The sequence below is a fragment of the Pristis pectinata genome, chromosome 19, assembly GCF_009764475.1.
Source record: "Pristis pectinata isolate sPriPec2 chromosome 19, sPriPec2.1.pri, whole genome shotgun sequence".
NCBI classification, from domain to species: Eukaryota; Metazoa; Chordata; class Chondrichthyes; order Rhinopristiformes; family Pristidae; genus Pristis; species Pristis pectinata.
This window is the reverse complement of record NC_067423.1, coordinates 20,503,185-20,520,945: the sequence shown is the minus strand read 5'-3', so window position 1 is coordinate 20,520,945 and position 17,761 is coordinate 20,503,185. Positions and strand designations below refer to the sequence as shown.

General features: G+C 38.4%; 1 protein-coding gene across 2 annotated transcripts in view; it reads right to left on the bottom strand.

Moving 5' to 3' along the window:
- slc26a5 (solute carrier family 26 member 5) overlaps positions 1–17,761 on the bottom strand; it is a 60,745-nt gene that overhangs the window by 8,644 nt on the left and 34,340 nt on the right. Inside the window, exons 8-16 of one of the 2 annotated variants that reach the window (XM_052034313.1) lie at positions 16,703–16,785; positions 14,035–14,182; positions 11,620–11,733; positions 9,952–10,029; positions 7,603–7,698; positions 5,323–5,429; positions 3,110–3,179; positions 2,901–2,993; positions 987–1,094 (exon numbers count right to left, since the gene is read on the bottom strand). In XM_052034313.1, coding sequence (XP_051890273.1) covers positions 987–1,094; positions 2,901–2,993; positions 3,110–3,179; positions 5,323–5,429; positions 7,603–7,698; positions 9,952–10,029; positions 11,620–11,733; positions 14,035–14,182; positions 16,703–16,785 — 897 coding nt within the window. Of the gene's footprint in view, positions 1–986; positions 1,095–2,900; positions 2,994–3,109; positions 3,180–5,322; positions 5,430–7,602; positions 7,699–9,951; positions 10,030–11,619; positions 11,734–14,034; positions 14,183–16,702; positions 16,786–17,761 lie in introns of those variants that run through there. The other variant, XR_007957847.1, reaches the window with a different exon arrangement.

The following is a 17,761-nucleotide window of genomic DNA, read 5'->3' as shown; positions in this document are numbered from 1 at the left end:
TAACCAAGATCAAGATTTCAACTGCATCATCTAGATGTACCAACATAAAGAAATAAAACACAAAATGACAGATCATTAAAGCATAGGAGGTGACCATCTGGCTCACTGAGTCTGTAGTTGAACAATCCACCCATTTCCACTCCCCAGAAATCTGCAAACTCTTCTTTCAGATACCTAGCCAACTCCTTGTTGAATGTTACAGTTGATTCTGCCTCAATGACCACCCTTGGAGAGTGCATTTCAGACCCTGATTAGAGATTAGAACAGCTATTCCCTTATCAATAGGCAAAAGTAGGAAGGTTATGCTACAGTTATACAAGGTATTTGGGAAGAACATTTGGAGTACCTGCAAGATATTAAGGAAGGATGCTAGAGTGGGAGCAGTTCACAAAGTTTACTCGACAAAAAACTGATGGGCAGGTGCCTTTTGAGAAAAGTTTGAATGGCTTATGTCCATTAATGTTTAGAAGACTGAGAAGGCACATGATCCTGAGGCATCTTGACAGGGTAGATATGGGAGAAACCAGAAGCAAGCAAGGGAGGGCATGGAATGGTGTCACTGCTTTAAAGGCATTGCCCATTCAAGATAGGAAGCAAAATTTTCTCTCAGTGTCGTGTTTCTGGAGCTCACTTTCTCAAATGGGAGAAGGAAGCAGAGACTTTTTTTCTTAAAAAATATGCAAAAGGTAGATTGGTGCTTGATAAGGGGGTGAAGTGTTACTGCTGGTGAATAGAAAGGAGTTCAGGTTATAGTCAGATCAACCATGACCTCACTGAATGGTGGAACAGTCATATGTGGCTGTTAAGCCTACTCTTACTCAAAATTCATATGTTCATATGCAGTCCAAAGGAGGAGGCAATATTTGGAGCAGACAACAAAATACAAATACAACACAGTTAAAGCTCTGCCAGTTAGTTTACTTCTTTCTTTCCAAAGCTACATATTTAAAACAAAAGGCTTGCCGTACTTAGATAATTATATTTACCAACTTTAGGAAGGTGTTCTTCTTTCCCTCTGCCAACTTTGCTTTTTGTTTCATTTTCTTTTCAAGATTTTTCTTTGCCAATAATATTGCAGTTGGATCTATTTCAATCTGAAGGTCCACAGAAGTAGTAGTTTAAGAACTTAAAGAGATATTAGCCACTTAAAAATGCAGAGTCAGAATTGTACCGCACAGAAGTGGGTCTTTCAGCCATTGACCATGTTGACTATGATTCCTATCCACATTAATCCCATTTACCTGAATTTGGCCTATGTCCTCCTCTACTACTTTCCTGTCCAAATGCCTTTTAAGTGTTGTAATTGTATCTGCCTCTACCACTTCCTCTGGCAGCTCATTCCATATAACCACCACCCTGCGAGGAAAAGCTTGCCCCTCAGATCTCCTTTAAAATTTATTTCTTCTCACCTTAAATCTGTGCCCTCTGGTTCTAGACTCTACTATCCTGGGTAAAAGACTATCTACCCTAGCTATGCCCTCAGTTTTATAAACATCTTGTGTCACCCCTCAGGCTCCCACATTCCAGTGAGAATGAACCCAGCCTATCCAATCTCTCCTACACTCTAATGCTACCACATCCTTCTTGTAGCATGGGGCCAGAATTGTACACACTACTCCAAGTGCAGACTGACCAATATATTGTACAGCTGCAACACTCAATGCCTCAGCCAATGATAAGCATGCCAAACACCTTCTTCACTACCCTATCCAATGGTGTTGCAATTCTCAGGGAGCTATGAACTTGCACACCAAGATCCCTCTGTACATCAGCATTCGAGGTCTCTGCCATGTTCTGTTAGTATTGGACGTCCCAAAATGCATTACCTCACACTTAACTAGATTAAATTCCATCTACCACGCCTCTGTTCAACTTCCAACTGATCTATGTCCTTCAGTATCCTTTCACAACCTTCATTATCTACTACTTGACCAACTCTTGCATTGTCAAACTTACTAAACATTCCACTTACATTCCTCATTAAGTCATTTTTATACATGACAAACAATGGTCCCAGCACAGATCCCCGTGGTATACTACTACCACTTCTCTCTGCCTCTCATCACCAAGCCAATTTTAGATCCAGTTTGCCAACACACCTTAGATCTCTGGTGCTTTCACCTTCTGGACCAGCCTGTGGTACAGGACTGCATCAAAAGCCTTGCTGAAATCCAGGTAAACCACAGCTACTACCCTTCATCAATTTTCTTAGTTCCCTCAAAAAAAGAACTCAGCTTTGCGAATTGGCATTTCTCCTACACAAAACTATGTTGACTCATCCTAATTAGTGCCCGTCTTTCCAACTGAATACAAATCCTGTCCGTGAATTTTTTCCAATAATTTCCCTATTGAATGGTGGATCAATGGCCTTTTGTTTCAAGGCTTATCCCTACTATCCTTTTTGAATACAGGAACAATAGCTACCCTCCAGGCCTTCTGATACTTCACCTGTGGCGAATGAAGATGCAAGAATCTCCATCAGGGCCCCAGCAATCTCCTCCCTTACTTCCAATAGCATTCTGGGATAGATCTCATTAGGTCCTGGGTTTTTATCTACCTTTGTGTGCTAACATCTCTAACATTTCCTCCATTCTGACCCAGACATGTTCTGGAATATCAGCATACCCTCCCCTAACTCTATCCTCCACATCCTTCTCAAACCTTCATAATCCCCTGGCTCTACACATACATTTCCCTTTTTAATCACTGAGGAACCTACGCTTTCCCTAGGCACTCTCTTGCTTCTAATATTGGGTATAAAAGGTTTGGGATTCCCCCAAATACTGCTTGCCAAGACTATTTCATGTCATCTTTTTGCCATTCTAATTTCTTTAAGTTCTTTGTTATGTTTTATAATTGGCAGAAAAAATACCCCATTGTCAAGACATTTCATTACATACCTTTTCCTGTAAGGCACTCACATACAAGTCAACATTTCCAAAGTACAGGGAGGAATTTGATTGAAATATTTTTATCCCAGGGATTTCCTGCACCTAGAATATAAATATTTTACACTCCAATAAAGATTAAGTGTTTAAGCACATCAGTACTAGAATTCACTTTACAGTTCATCCAAAGGGAAACAATTATTAAGACATTTAGTTCTCACCTCCTCATAAGCTTCTACATCCCAGTAAATATCTGTATTAGGTATCTGGCCAAGAATTCTGTATTTAGGACTGCAAAAGGAATTTGCATTTACTGTTACATCAATTGAAAAAATTCCAAACCTTTTTGTTTGGTCAGAGTTAGTATTTAAAAAATACATGGTGCAAAAACAATTCCTAAATGAATACTCAAAGCTGCAAGGGTTGGAAATTGGAAGTGAAAATAGAAAATCCTGGAAACATTCAACAGGTCAGGCAGCACGTGTAGAAAATGAAAGAGTTAATGTTTTAGGTCAAACACTCTCCATCAGAACTGCTAACATCAGCTCTGACAAAGGGTCTTCAATCTGAAACATCAACTCTCCTCTTTCTGCAGATGGTGCCTGGCCCGCCAAGTGTTTCCAGCGTTTTCGGTTTTTAATTAATTTCTAAAACCCTGTTAACAAGCCATATCCCAAAAAAGAAATCTGCTGCAACTTGTACTTGAAAAACAACTTTAATGTAATTAAACACCCCATAGTACATGGGTGCATTAACAAAACACAGGGTATCATAAAGGATATGGGCCCATATCCTTGTCATTTTTGCTGATAGAGATTGTAGGTTTGGGTAGTGCTGAGTAAACAGGGTGTACCACTGCAATGTATTGTGTAGATAGTGCACAGAGCTACCAGACTATGCCAAAAGTGGAAGTGAATGTTTCAGGTGATGGATAGGGTACTAATCAACCAGGCTGCTTTGTCCTGCATCAAGATATCCACTTAATTTATTAGTCACATGTACATCGAACCACAGTGAAATACATCTTTTTGTGTTGCTAAGAATGTGGTGGGGGCAGTCCGCAAGTGTCGCCACTCTTCCGGCGCCAACATAGTATGCCCACAACTTCCTAGGCATATGAAGGGTATTCCATATCATTTCTGACTTGCGTTTTTTGATAGTGTGATTTGGGTGTCAGGTGGTCAGTCTTTTGCTGCAGGATTTGAACTCCCCTGGTAGTCACAGTATTTAAGTGGCTGGTGCAAAACATTGATCCTGGGGATTTCAATGATGGTAATGCCATTGAACATAAAGGGTGGGTGGCTCAAATCTCTCAAGTTGGTCATTACTACTTGCTTGAGTTCAGGGCAATGTTGATGTCACATATCAGTGTTGTCACGATCTTGCTGGATGAAGGTTGCTTGATTTAAGGAAGTGAAAATGAAACTGAACATGGTATAGTCGTCAGCTAACATTCCCACTTTGATGAAATGATGGAAGGAAAGTCATTGAAGGAGCTTAAGATGGTTGGGCCTAGGAACCGTCCTGAGAACATCTTGCAATGAGGTTTTGGCACTGGGATGACTAGCTTCCATCCACAACCATTTTCCTTTGTGCAATATAGAGACTATGTACCAGAGAGAAAGGCTAGGATGTTGGACAGCTGATCTTTTACTACGCAAGTGGAGAACATGTCACTGGCTTGTACCTTCAGGCAGCTGGGCCAGTTCCACACTGGCCAGAGATCACATTAAAATGGCGGTAGATGCCAACATACAAAAATTCTGATCCACGTGGTCTCATATACTAGTAATTTCACTGAAGTTAGCAAGAAGGGGGATGTTACCCACTTCATCTCTGCATTGGTCTAGCGGTTTTTATCTACATGACATCCAGGGGATGGGGAAAGTCTTTTAAACTAATACACAAGGAATTATACCTGAGATAGTACATTAGACCACATGCCCTTTTCTTATCCAGTATTTTATCATCTTGAAATTACTGCCTGGATTTTTATTCTAGCCAACAATGGGAAATATATTGGAGATACAAGAAACTGCAGATGCTGGAATCTGGAGCAAAAAAAACAAACTGCTGGAGGAACTTAACAGGTCAAACAGCATCTGTGGGGAGAAAAGAATTATCAACATTTTGGGTTGAGACCCTGCATCAGGACAATTCTTTTCTCCCCAGAGGCTGCTTGACCCGTTGAGTTCCTCTAGCAGTTTTTATTTTTTGGGAATACATCTACTGCAGAAGCATTAATGGTTCCAAAGAATTATGGTAATTTTTTTAAGCATATGGGTCATGTGAGAGATCAACTAGTGTTTAAATTAGATGACCATGACTACTACTAAAAGGAAGACCACACTAAAGGGTGCACAAAAATACACATTTTTTTTAAAAAAGGTAAACAACAGTTTAACGATTAGGCAGAAAGATCTTTGCATCTAACCTTTGTGTTCTAAAAACAACTCCAAAAATGGCAAATCCCACTGCAACCATGAGTCCATAGTCCAATCCCAAAAGAAAAGAGGCCATAAATGATACGGACCACAATGTCTAGATGAGAAATGGTTACAAAATCAGTACAAAAATTATACCATACTTCACACTGAAAATGAATGTCAGGAAGATATTTTACATCAGGGACAAGAGAAAACAGGGATCCATATCTCCATGCTACGCTAGGGCTAGACACACATTCAGGGAGGGATTGTATACCAGGGGCTGAGTATTTTCATGCAGAAAGGGAGTGAAACCCAAACTGCTTCCATACCCCTGCTTGCAGTCAACACTCAGCCATGACTGCAAAGAGCATCTGCCTGCTCTACTGCACTGGGAATATCAAGCAGCATTGACTTCCTACATAAAAATTTAAATACATTTAACAAATGTTGAAATTGTTGAAATTAAGAATCTACATTATTACATTAGAATATTTGAGTGTCATTTCATATTTTTTGTAAACATTGTACACGATATACTTACTGTTTACACAATATCAGTCATGCTGTACTATGTGAACAAAGATTCTACCCTTGTGTTATGTTAAATATCATGGGGTGAATGCCAAAATGCCATGCCAAACTTTATATCCATTTCTGTTCAAAACACAACATTCTGTTGCAATAGCAACCAGTTAAATTGAACTCACTTGTTATGCCTACTGGAGCTGCAGTATTTGTAGCTACTTCTTCAGTCAGATTTTCTTTGACAAAAAACTTACTGTGAGCTGCGAGTTGTGTTGTAGAAGTGTATGGTTAGGGTGCACATTTCAAATAATAGGAAAGAACCAGAGACAGTGAAGCTAATGAATTTGGCAGATAAAGATTCAGAACCTATTTTTGAACCAGAATAGCAATGTGATCTTTTTAAAACCAAACCCCATTCATCTAACAGCCTAAAAGGTATAAGAATAGGCCATTTGGTCCTCAAGCTGACTCTGCCATTCAGCAAGATCACAGCTCATCTTTTACCTCAACACCATTTCCTGCCCCATTTCCAACATTGATTGCATTCAAACAGGATATTAAAGAAGTAGAGCAATGACCAAGCTCCACATCACCAGGTCAGGGTATTCCACATATTCCCTATCCCAAGTGGAGACATTTCTCCTCTTAAATGGCCTCCCTCTTTTTTTTTTTGAAGCTTCAACTCCTAGTCCTAGACTCCACAGCCAGGGAAATATCCTCCCCTTCTACCCTGCCCTCAGAATTTTGTAGAGTTCATAAGGTCATCCGACTCCTTTGAACTCTGCAGAATAGCAGTCTAGCCTATTAAGTCTCCCTTCTATGACAGACCTACCAATCCAAAAATCAGTCTGGTTAATCTGCACTGCATTCCCCTTTGGCAAATATATCCTTCAGCTCACACTGTACACATTACTCTAGTTCTGGTCTATACAAGGCCTTATATAGTTGTAGTAAGACATCCTTGCTCTTGTCCTCAAATCCTCTTACAATTAAAGCCAACATAACATTTTCTTTCCTAAGTGCCTGTTGTATCTGCACATTAAGTTTCAGTGATTTGTGTACAAGGGTGAGGCCTTTTGATCATTGCTATTTCCCAGTCTCACCAATTTAAAGAAAACTGATCATAACCAATGGATAATCTCACACATTGCACTCATTTTGCCATATTGTTGGTTACTCAGTTTACTGTGCATAATCACAGTTGAAGAGCTAACACCAGCACATACTGAATTTACCAGCAATTTATAGGTGAAGACAACTACAAAGCATTGTGAAAGAGATATAGTTGCTAAAGCCAAGATTTTCAGATAATACAAATTATGTACACCAATCTTTCATCATTAGTAACTAGATGTCTCTCTCATGACTTACTGAACACTAAGATAATTTGGTTAGGGCATATCAATAAAACAGTGAATACAGGTTACAAAATGTTTTTAGAATAAGCTGTAGAACTTCTGATGTCAGCGCACTGCCTTTGCATCAATTTGTTTCTCAGGGAGTTTATATGCATTTATTTGTATTTTCAGGCCAAATGTTACCAAAGAAAATACAGCTTCAGTTGAAATAAAGTGTGTCACTTATTTGCACACATCACCTCTAATTAAATCAAGCATTTAACTTATTTGGTTATCATTTACTATCAGATTTGATGGCATCTTGCAATATTGTTCACGACCACTTGTATTTTCTACCAAATGAAAACAAAATTCCAATATTTCATCTTGATCACCACAACTACACATATTGGGAGTACTTACAAGTTCATGTTTGCTGGTTCGCCAGAGTAAAGGTATATCCGTAACCTGTTTAAATATTCCTTTCAGGTTCACCATCACAATGGCAGCCAACACAGTCTATAATAAATCATTTTGAATTTTCAAAACAGGATATTTGAGTGCTGCAAGTTGGTTTTACATTAGAAAACAAAATCACTAACTGCATCAATTTAAGTAACATTTTATATAAAAAGTTAACATATTTAGTCATAATTTAACACAATGCAAGGTAACACTAAATTCAGAGAATTTCATCAAAAAAACAGCTGTCTACATCCTAACCCACACCAACTTTTGTTTACCCATCACATCTGTTCTTGATGTAGATCTGCTAATGACACAGCGATATATCTACTTATTCTCATTGTGATTTTAAAATCCCTCCAAAGCCTCACCTCCCTTTTGTGCAACATTCTCCAGTTCTACAACCCACCAGAATTCTGCCCTACTCCAACTCTTAACTTCTTCCACATACCCAATAGTAAATCATTCTAGTTCGCAACCATGCAGGTGCTAAACTCTGAACCTCTCCATATCTCTGCCACATGCTCCTCCTCTGAAATGCTGATTAACATCTGGCCTACCTTTTGGACACTTGGCCTGTTAGCTCATGGAGCCTAGTAACTAATTTTCTTTGATAATACTCATGTCAAGCACTTTGCAATAGAATACAAGTGTTTATTGTCACCATTCTTATTATTCCTCCTTCTCTTGCTTTCCCCTCTCCAAAATACAACTACACAGATTTGCACGTTGAATACAATTACGTGCAATTCAGTTTACTTAAGCTTCCATTGATCAGAAAATCTGTACTTGCAATAACATTTAGTTTTATTTAGATTATGGATGACTAAATTTTGCTGCAACAGCAAACACTTGCAGGTGCTGAAAATGAAATAAAAAAACAAATATTCAGTAGCATTTGTTTTTATTTTTATTGAATTTTGCTACCTGTAGGTATTGGCAAAAAAAAAGTGTTTTTTTTTGCCCTGGTTCACGATTTACTTATCCTATGGAACCAAATTAGTGAATGAGATACAGATGTAATCAACTGGTCCATAAATCAGGAAAGCAAAAGAGATGCAGGCACTGAATTAGATCATAAGATACAAGAGCAGAATTAGGCCATTGAGCCTATCAAGTATGCTCCGCCATTCAATCATGGCTGATTATTTTTCAACCCCATTCCCCCCATAACCTTTAACCCCCTTACCAATCGAGAACCTATCAATCGGAGCTTGCTAGCTTTTCTTTTGAACACTATCTGAAGAAGGTGCATGTGAATAAGATTTTAAGTGGGAGGCTGCTGTTAGGGATCTGAGAGAATGCATTATCAAAAATGGTGTTAGGCAGCTCAAGGTGGTGTATTTGGTGTTAAATATGTGCTAATATATATTAGGGCTAATATACAAACAGAACACTGGAAAAAAACATGGAAAATAATATGAAAGTAGTATCAGACCCTTTAACTGATATCTCACTGTTGATCTCAAATCAGCATAACATACAGGTGTTCAAAGATTTCAGGCTGTATCCAACTGACATCGGCAAGGGAGGAAGTGTGCAGTACATGGCTTATGATCTCATTAGGTACATGACTGAAGCCAGGAAAGCACAAGATGCACTAATGCAAATTACATACCCAAATGCCTAGACCAATTTCCCCAGAGGGGAAGATTACACCAGAAATAATTACTAGTGTTATCTATCCAGGTTAAATTACTTCTATGCACAATTTGAAAATGAGTACTAACAAATTAATTTTTTTTTGAGGTAATTCTCGTGGGGCCATTAAGACCATTCTTGTCCCTCAAAAATTTAATGAAATGTACCTTTGTTTTCTCCTTGATACAAGATTAATTCTGCAGTTGGCCATGATATTGTTGAAACCTGACCAGCTTGTATGCTAAAGGACCCCACCAGCTCTGACTCAGTGACCTTCTTGCATTTTAAAACTATATTTGACCATACTGCGAGTGGGAAAGTTTCTCATTCCCCTTGTGGTTTCTGTTAGATGAAGGGACCTCATTCTCCTACATTAGCATACATTGGGAAAGGATATTGTCAGATTCAGGTGTTTTAATCAAAAGTCTGCCCATATTCAATGCAAAAGGTTTACACATGAAGTGACAAAACATGAAGAACATGTTATGGCTAAGACATATATAATGGTTACATGTGAAGACATTGTAAAAGACTGGAAACTAACTGGTACCTCTGGAACCAAAACATACAGTAGACAAGAAAAATTTGGGTTGAGAATAAAATGATTTTTTTTTAAAGCAAAAGTTACAAATAGAACAAGGCATAGAACACGAATGTTAGACATACCTGAGGTAAAGATTCGAAGAGATAACCAAAAGCAACTATAACGAGGAGCACAATGCAGGCAGATAATCCTCCAGCAATCTATAAAAAAGGTCAAACAAATTTGCCAAAAGGAATCTTAAAAGGGCATTTACTTTTCCTCCTTCACCTTCTCTCATATCATCAGGGTACCCAGTGTTTTAAGATAGTTGGCTTCTAATGGTCTACAACCACAATTGCACATTGCTGTTTAAAGAAAAACACATACAAGAACCAGTCTCAAGTAGCAGCCTTTAGCAAGCATAATGAAGAATTCAGAAAACAGAAGGCAAAAAGACTAAATAGTACAAGGAGCTCAAAGTTGCACAGCTGATGCAGATTTATGAGAATTAAAAATAACATTTAAGTATGAGAACCAATATTTAATGTTTTGGCCCAAATGAAAATTTGGCTTTAGCTGGTGCTAGTCTGAGAACTATTTAAATTTTTTTTTATTAAGTATACAAATTGAAAAACAAAGCTGATACTCAGGTACAGTCACAGGTTTGAAATAAAGACAAGCTATCAAATGGAGAGCAATAAATCTTGGGAAACAACAAGATTTGTTTTGCCAGTTCAGAGATCTATAACTTTATTTAATTATCTAACAGACTGGGAATAAATACACCTCGCCAATATAAAGGCAGATTCTTACAATGCATTGATTCTCTCATGGAGTGTCCAGAAAAAAATTTAAATAGGCCAGATTGATTGAGGAAACAGATAGTACAAGGTGGGTTTTTATGATAATCCAATTTTTTTTGGCATTATTACTAAACCCAATTGATTTTTCCCAAATTCCAGATTATTAATCAAACTGGAATTTCAGTTGCCACAGTGGGACTTGAACTTGGGTCCCAGAAAATTAGTTCAGACCTCTGGAATACTAATCCAGCCACCATCTTACAGACCAAATACTGTAACACAGCATTTCAGGAAAAATTGATGTAAAAGTGATTACAAAGGGAATAATATTAAAATGAAAAAAAAAATAGGAAGATTAACAGGGAGTCTGAAGTTTCACAAAATTGATTGTTAATTTTGGCAGGGATGGAGTGGTGACAGGAAAGTATCAGTGACAAAAAACAACACTGAAATGTTAAAGGAGAAACCTACTTGGACCTCAAGGCTACAGCCCATACAGCACATGATCAAAAAAACTGGAAATTCCTTATTAGTGCATGAAAATACTTGAATAAATATGTTCTGATGTACAGTGCATAATATGTTTACATTGTGTGGTAGAATTTCTAAGCATCAGTTTAAAACAAAATGAGACTAAAAGGGTTATAATACAAGCAACCAGTTACCGGGTGACATATTAAACATTCAAAAAGGATAGGACCAAAGTGGAAAAAGCCTCCCAGCTTATAGAGGAAAGTTGGGGAACAGAAGCACTAAACATTTTTGAAAATAGTACAGGTGTAGGGATTGTGTCAGTCCATAGTCACTTATCATCATAAGCTACTGTAGTATAAAGCTAGTTACATCCATTGAGGGACAAACATTGTCACCTGTGAAACTGTTAAATAGTGAATTCTACCACTATGTTTAATCATTCTCTGCAAGGGCTGTTAATTAAACAATTCAGTGTAAGATTATGACTTAAATGTTTACTAATGCCTAGGATAAAAAGAATCTACAAATTTATACCTGAGTGTTGCCTCCTGTACTCTCTTGCACAAGGCTTCGGGACATTGAGGTACTGATAGGAAATGTTTGGAAAAAGGATCCAATAAAATTGCAGATTCCTAGTGCAATAAGTTCCTAGTTTAAAAAAAAGTGAACAAATATTAACATTCCTGTTCTGGTTTGCAAGAAAGAGAAGGTTATATATACACACATGTACACTAATTTATAATTAAACAGAGACACAGATACAGATGGAAAATTCTGCAATTTCATACAAAGTTGTATCTATTCTTAGCTAGTTAATAGATTTCCCAGAAACCAAATATACAAGACAAAAATATTAAAGAAATGAAGTTTTATGTAAATCTGGAAAATAGAGTGCAATAAATCTGGTAGTAGTATTCTCTTCTACCCCCCCCCCCCCCCATTTTTTTTTAAAACCCCTTCAACATCCATCTGACAATACAGGACCTGCATATCAAGGTACACACCAACTATAGCTAATAATCATTGTAGCACACGATACACTTCTGACAGGGGAGCACATCATAATCCCCTAGAGAAATTCAGTCTTTGATCTCCAACCACATCCAGCTCTCAACAATGGCTTCAGAATAATGCAATAGCAGCCACACCTCAGTAAATCACTTGTTTAAGCAGAACGAAGAGGCAAGATTCTACTAACCTCTGTAAAATACAGACATTCTGAAGACTGCTCTGGTAGAATGCATGGAGGAAATCAATGTGACTGAAGCAGGAGGAAGTAATTCAGTAGCAGCCATGTAGGCGTGGAAGGTCAAAGACACCCACCAAGTTGGTCTCCAGCCGGTACAATTTTATTGTGCTACTAGAATAGACTTCTGTTGGTACAATGACCATCTCACTTGAAATATTCCCCCAATTACATTGGTTTCTTTTGAAATTTCATTCTATCAGCTGATTACTCAACCGAGCCTTGTGGTGGTAGTGGAAATGATGATTCAACAAGTAGACGTGACAGCTTATTTTAAGATACTACTGCATGCCCTTTTTAAGGGAGAAACCAGAAAAGATATTTTGTCTGTCACAAACATCTGTTCTGACTACTGTGCTAGCAGATCATCTTTACAGCTGTCGGGGAAAACCAGAAGTAACAAAAAAAAAGTCATTCTAGACCATGGAATTTCTGCTTCCTTATGGTCAAGTCAAAGCACAAACATCTGAGAGGAGACTAGCTCTCAGCTCTAGGGCACTCATCTGTTACAATATTGATACATGGCACTCAGATCAGCAAGAGCCATATTTAACCTTGCATTTATTTATCCTCTCAGTACAAGTGCCCAAGCTCAGCAGAACAGCTTTCAACATATTCGGCACACTTGAACTTTTTCCATCAGTAGCTACTTGGTATAACAAGATTATTTTTTCTCCACAGCTACCACTCACTCAACCCAATTGTAATATGGAACCAGTTCAAAGATGCTATCATTGACATGGCTAAATCAATGCTTGAGTCAAAGAAATGGCTACATCAAGACTGGCTTAATGGAAACAAGAGCAGCATCTCTAAACTCCAATGCGCTATTACAGCCCCAGCGATCGGGGTTCGATTCCCGTCGCTGTCTGTAAGGAGTTTGTACGTTCTCCCGTGTCTGCGTGGATTTCTGCCGGGTGCTCTGGTTTCCTCCCACATTCTAAAGACGTACAGGTAGGTTAATTTGGGGTTTAAAATGGGCAGCGTGGACTCATTGGGCCGGAAGCGCCTGCTACCATGCTGTAAAATGTTTAAAAATGTAGACCTAATGACAGAATAGACTCTTCTACCTCAACAGATAGACAGATTCAAACGGTTCTAAAACAGGTCTAATCTGATTTGATAAAAATCCAGGAAAGGGAAAGTGTCAGAAGTTCACCATTATATTGTTGCTAACAAACTTTGACATTCTTCAGGATAATCCAAATTTAGACCAGCTCTCCAAAATCTGAAGATGTTATTTGCACTAATCTGAAGGATTTTGTGCAAATGGTTTAAGTCTCACTGGCAGTCTTTGACAAGATCCATTTTGAATAAGATAATCACTAGGCTACATATGAAGGGGGAGACAGAGCAGCAGCATCAAGCATTACACTTAGACTTCCCATGCCCAGTGTGACTAACTCTGTAAATCATGGTTCAAACTTCAGAGTAATGTATGTTTACAAATAAGATCTGCAACATCAGAAGTGGTCTATCAGGAGTAAGTCTCCATCAGGTGACCCATGCTGACCCAAGCAGAATCTGTAACATTTAAATTAATACTTTCCCCATGTACATTTAAAATTTTCTGTAACACAGGAAGAATTCCGTAGCAATAGCTTCATCATCATTACTGCCAATTATTTTCAAAGTTAAAACTGCCATTGCATTGATCACAGAAACAGCAAGAACTACACAGACATGAAGATTGGATAAATTACCTGATTACCATTCACAGTGTAACCATGTTTCAGAGCAAATATCTTCCCCATTGACACAGTCATAGAAAATCCAACTATTGCAATTGCAATAGAATCTGCAAGTATTTTAGAAAGTAAACTGAGGTCAGGTAGAACAGGAGTCCTCAATCTGAAAAAGTAAAGTGTGCACTGACATTAGGTGCTCAGCATTTAAAAGCTTTGAGGGCAACAATACTGTTGCAGTAACATCACTAAACATGGCCAAGATGATTGTCAACTGGCAGAATCAAAAGATAAACAGACCATTCCTGCAATTCCCATAAAATATCCCAGTTTTATACTGTACGACATTAAAACCAGGAGAACATTAGTGAGAAAGTGGAAGTTCATAATATACTCAATCCATTTATTTCATCTGTGGGTTTGAACAGCACAACCTAGAAGCAATACTTGATTGCCTCAAAATAATACTGTGTATTAACAGAATTACTGACCATTTGTTCAACAATTAATCATTATTTTTTCTAATTTCATCATGCAGACAAGTGCCTCTATTGATGTCAGAGGAAGACATACATGCACCAAAGACTACTTCCTAATGGTAAATGCATGCAGACTGGAGAAATTGGAGCTTTTCATAAGGGGGAAAGGGAACAATAATAGAAACTTCCAGAAGAAAGCAGTGTTGATTAGATTAAGTTGACAGTTACAGTATGATGCAGGAAAACATTAAAGCTAGTTAAGCTGGTGTCTGTTGCTGTAAACTTTAGATCTCATTGAAGAGCAGTTTTCATTCTGGGATCTCTTAATTCTGAGATGAACTAACATCTTGGTAAGGTCATCAGCAACATTCTCTTCACACAAAAAGTGAACAATGAATGTGATACTCAACATTCTCTTCACACAAAAAGTGAACAATGAATGTGATACTCAAACACAGTTATAGGGGCACAACCCCTAGAAAGTTTCATAAAACTGGGACTGCAGGCCATTGCTGGATAGATTAAGAAAGATGCACAAAATGTGATTTTTTTTGGCTTAGTATTTACTAAATAGTAACAGCGATGAATATGTCAGAGGGGCAGGGCAAGGACACAGATTAAGAGATCTGTAATTTCTGTTAGAACAACTGGAGCTCCTTTCTTTAAGGAATGATTACTAGTCATAGCCAATGAAACAATAAAAAAAAACAAATACATGCAAATGGATTATGTAGATGACTATTGAAAAGAATGTAACATTTAATAGATTGGATTCAAGGAGGTTCAAAAATCCATTTAGCTTAAAAGTGCAACTTAGTAAATTTATCATGCAAGTTTGGAATGCTTTTCAAAAAACACATAATTCATAGAATGATGCAACACAGAAAGATGCCATTTGGCCCACTATACTCATGTCTACCCAATAAAAAGGGCTATCCAATAAATCCAACTCTCCTCTTCCACCCCCAATGGTCCTGCAATTTTTTAAAAACCTATTATTCATCCTATTCTTTTTTGTATCTGATTACATCATCACGCAGCATATTTCAGTTCATAAACCAACACGCAAGATAAAAATCCTCTTACCCACCTTTATTTGGTACAGTAAACTTTATTGAAAAAACATACTCATAAATAGCAAACAGGTTTAAAATTCTAGTAGTTGCACATCTATGGACAGTTATGGAATGTAATATTAAGTAATAAGCTGCTCTTGTCTCTCTTTCTATTCTAATTCCAGAGTGTTATTTTCAGGTGTTCTCCAAATGATCTTTGAAGTCCAGTACAAGCTTCACCCTACTTGGAAAAACTCTTCTTTTCCAAACAAAAAGTGAAAAAGCAGTCAGCAGTGGAATTATCTTAGAATATTCACAGAATGAAAGGCATATTATGTAAAAGGAGTGTTATGGCCAAAAAGCTTGAATGAACATGTCTCAACTATTATTCTTGGTCATTGGCTTTCTTCTAATACACATTTTTCACCAAATCAACACAAAACTCCTACAACAACCAGCACATGACCCCACAGTAATGGGGGGAGGAGGAATGTTATTCATTGGCAGAATAGCAAGAACATTCCAAATACTCTCAAGCACTCAAACCAACAAGCAGAATTTTATACTAACAATTAACAAGACACAGCTTGCCAATCAGTGTAGTAATTCAGATTTCACAACACTCAATGCATTTTATATTTGGAGTTATCTTCTGGGAATATTTGCAGTTGTGGCTGAGAATGGTTTTTGGCACCTTCCTAATACCAAGATTTAGGTTTCTCAAAGAACCAGCTTAAAAGAAAAACTCAAATTGCCTCCTGTCCTTCAAAACAAGTAGTTTGTAGCACTCCACCACAAAGCAACCCTCTGCAACTCCTTCCACCCAGAAAGCCTCATCAAAGTTCATTGTCCACCCTTCCCAGATCAGGACTCCTGCAATAAAATTTCCTTACCACCAAAGAGCCTAAAATCCAAATCCATGCCAAATGCCCCCATTACATCCATCATCTCTTTCTGCTTCCCACATCCTACCAACACCTCCCACCTTTAAAAGTCAGGGTTCAGTTTTCTGTGCCTTCCAATCCTGTTGGACCTAAGATGTAGGTGTGGTCTTGATTTTGCACATGCAAACCCAACACAATAGCAGTTAGTTTTATTGAATTTTGAAAATAATGAATGGCTCAGATAATTATTTCTCCATGCATTTCGTACCCGGTGGGTATATATCCAACGACTTCTACATTATAATTCCCAGCGAGGTCTATCCCAGCAGAAACACCAGTGCCAATAACCACCTAAAAAAGGAAAATAAAACAAAGCATGGTTACAATCAATATTTTAAATTTTGGGCCAGATTTTGCTGAACACATCCCACTAATTTGTTTCAAGGATTTCCTACATCAGCCTCCCAGGTGCCAGGGTCCAGGATGTCTCTGATCAGGTCCACAGCATTCTTGTGCAGGAGGAAAGCAGCCAGAAGTTGTGGTACATGTTGGTACCAAAGACATAGGTAGAAAGAGGGGCGAGGTCCTGAAAAGAGTTTAGGGAGCTAGGAAGAAGGCTGAAGAACAGGACCTCAAGGATAGCAATCTCAGGATTGCTGCCAGTGCCATGTGATAGTGAAGGTAAGAAATAGGTGGCGGCAGATGAATGCGTGGCTGAGGAGTTGGTGCAGGGGGCAAGGTTTTAGATTTTTGGATCATTGGGATCTCTTCTGGGGAAGGTGGGACCTGTACAGATTGGATGTGTGACACCTGAACTCGAGGGGAACCAATATCCTTGCAGGCAGGATTGCTAGAGTGGGTTGGGAGGGTTTAAACTAGTTTGCAAGGGGGATGGGAACCAGAGGGATAGGTCAGTGGAAGAAGCCAGATCTAAGATATAGAGAGGCTTAGAGGAAGGAGAGGCAGAGTATAGGGTATAAAAGTAGTAGGGTGGATGGGCTAAAGTGCATTTACTTAAATGCAAGCATCAGGAATAAGGGTGATGAACTGAGAGCTTGGATAAATACATGGAACTATGATATTATGGCTCTTGCAAAGACTTGACTATCACCAGGGCAGGAATAGATACTGAATATTCCTGGACTTCAGTGTTTCAAAAGAGATGGGGAGAAAAGAGGAGGAGGGGTGGCATTACTGGTCAGGGATACTATTACAGCTGCAGAAAGGGTGGATAACGTAGCAGGATCCTCACTAGATTCAGTATGGGTGGAAGTTCGGAACAAGAAAGGAGCAGTTACTCTACTGGGAGTATTCTATAGGCCCCCTG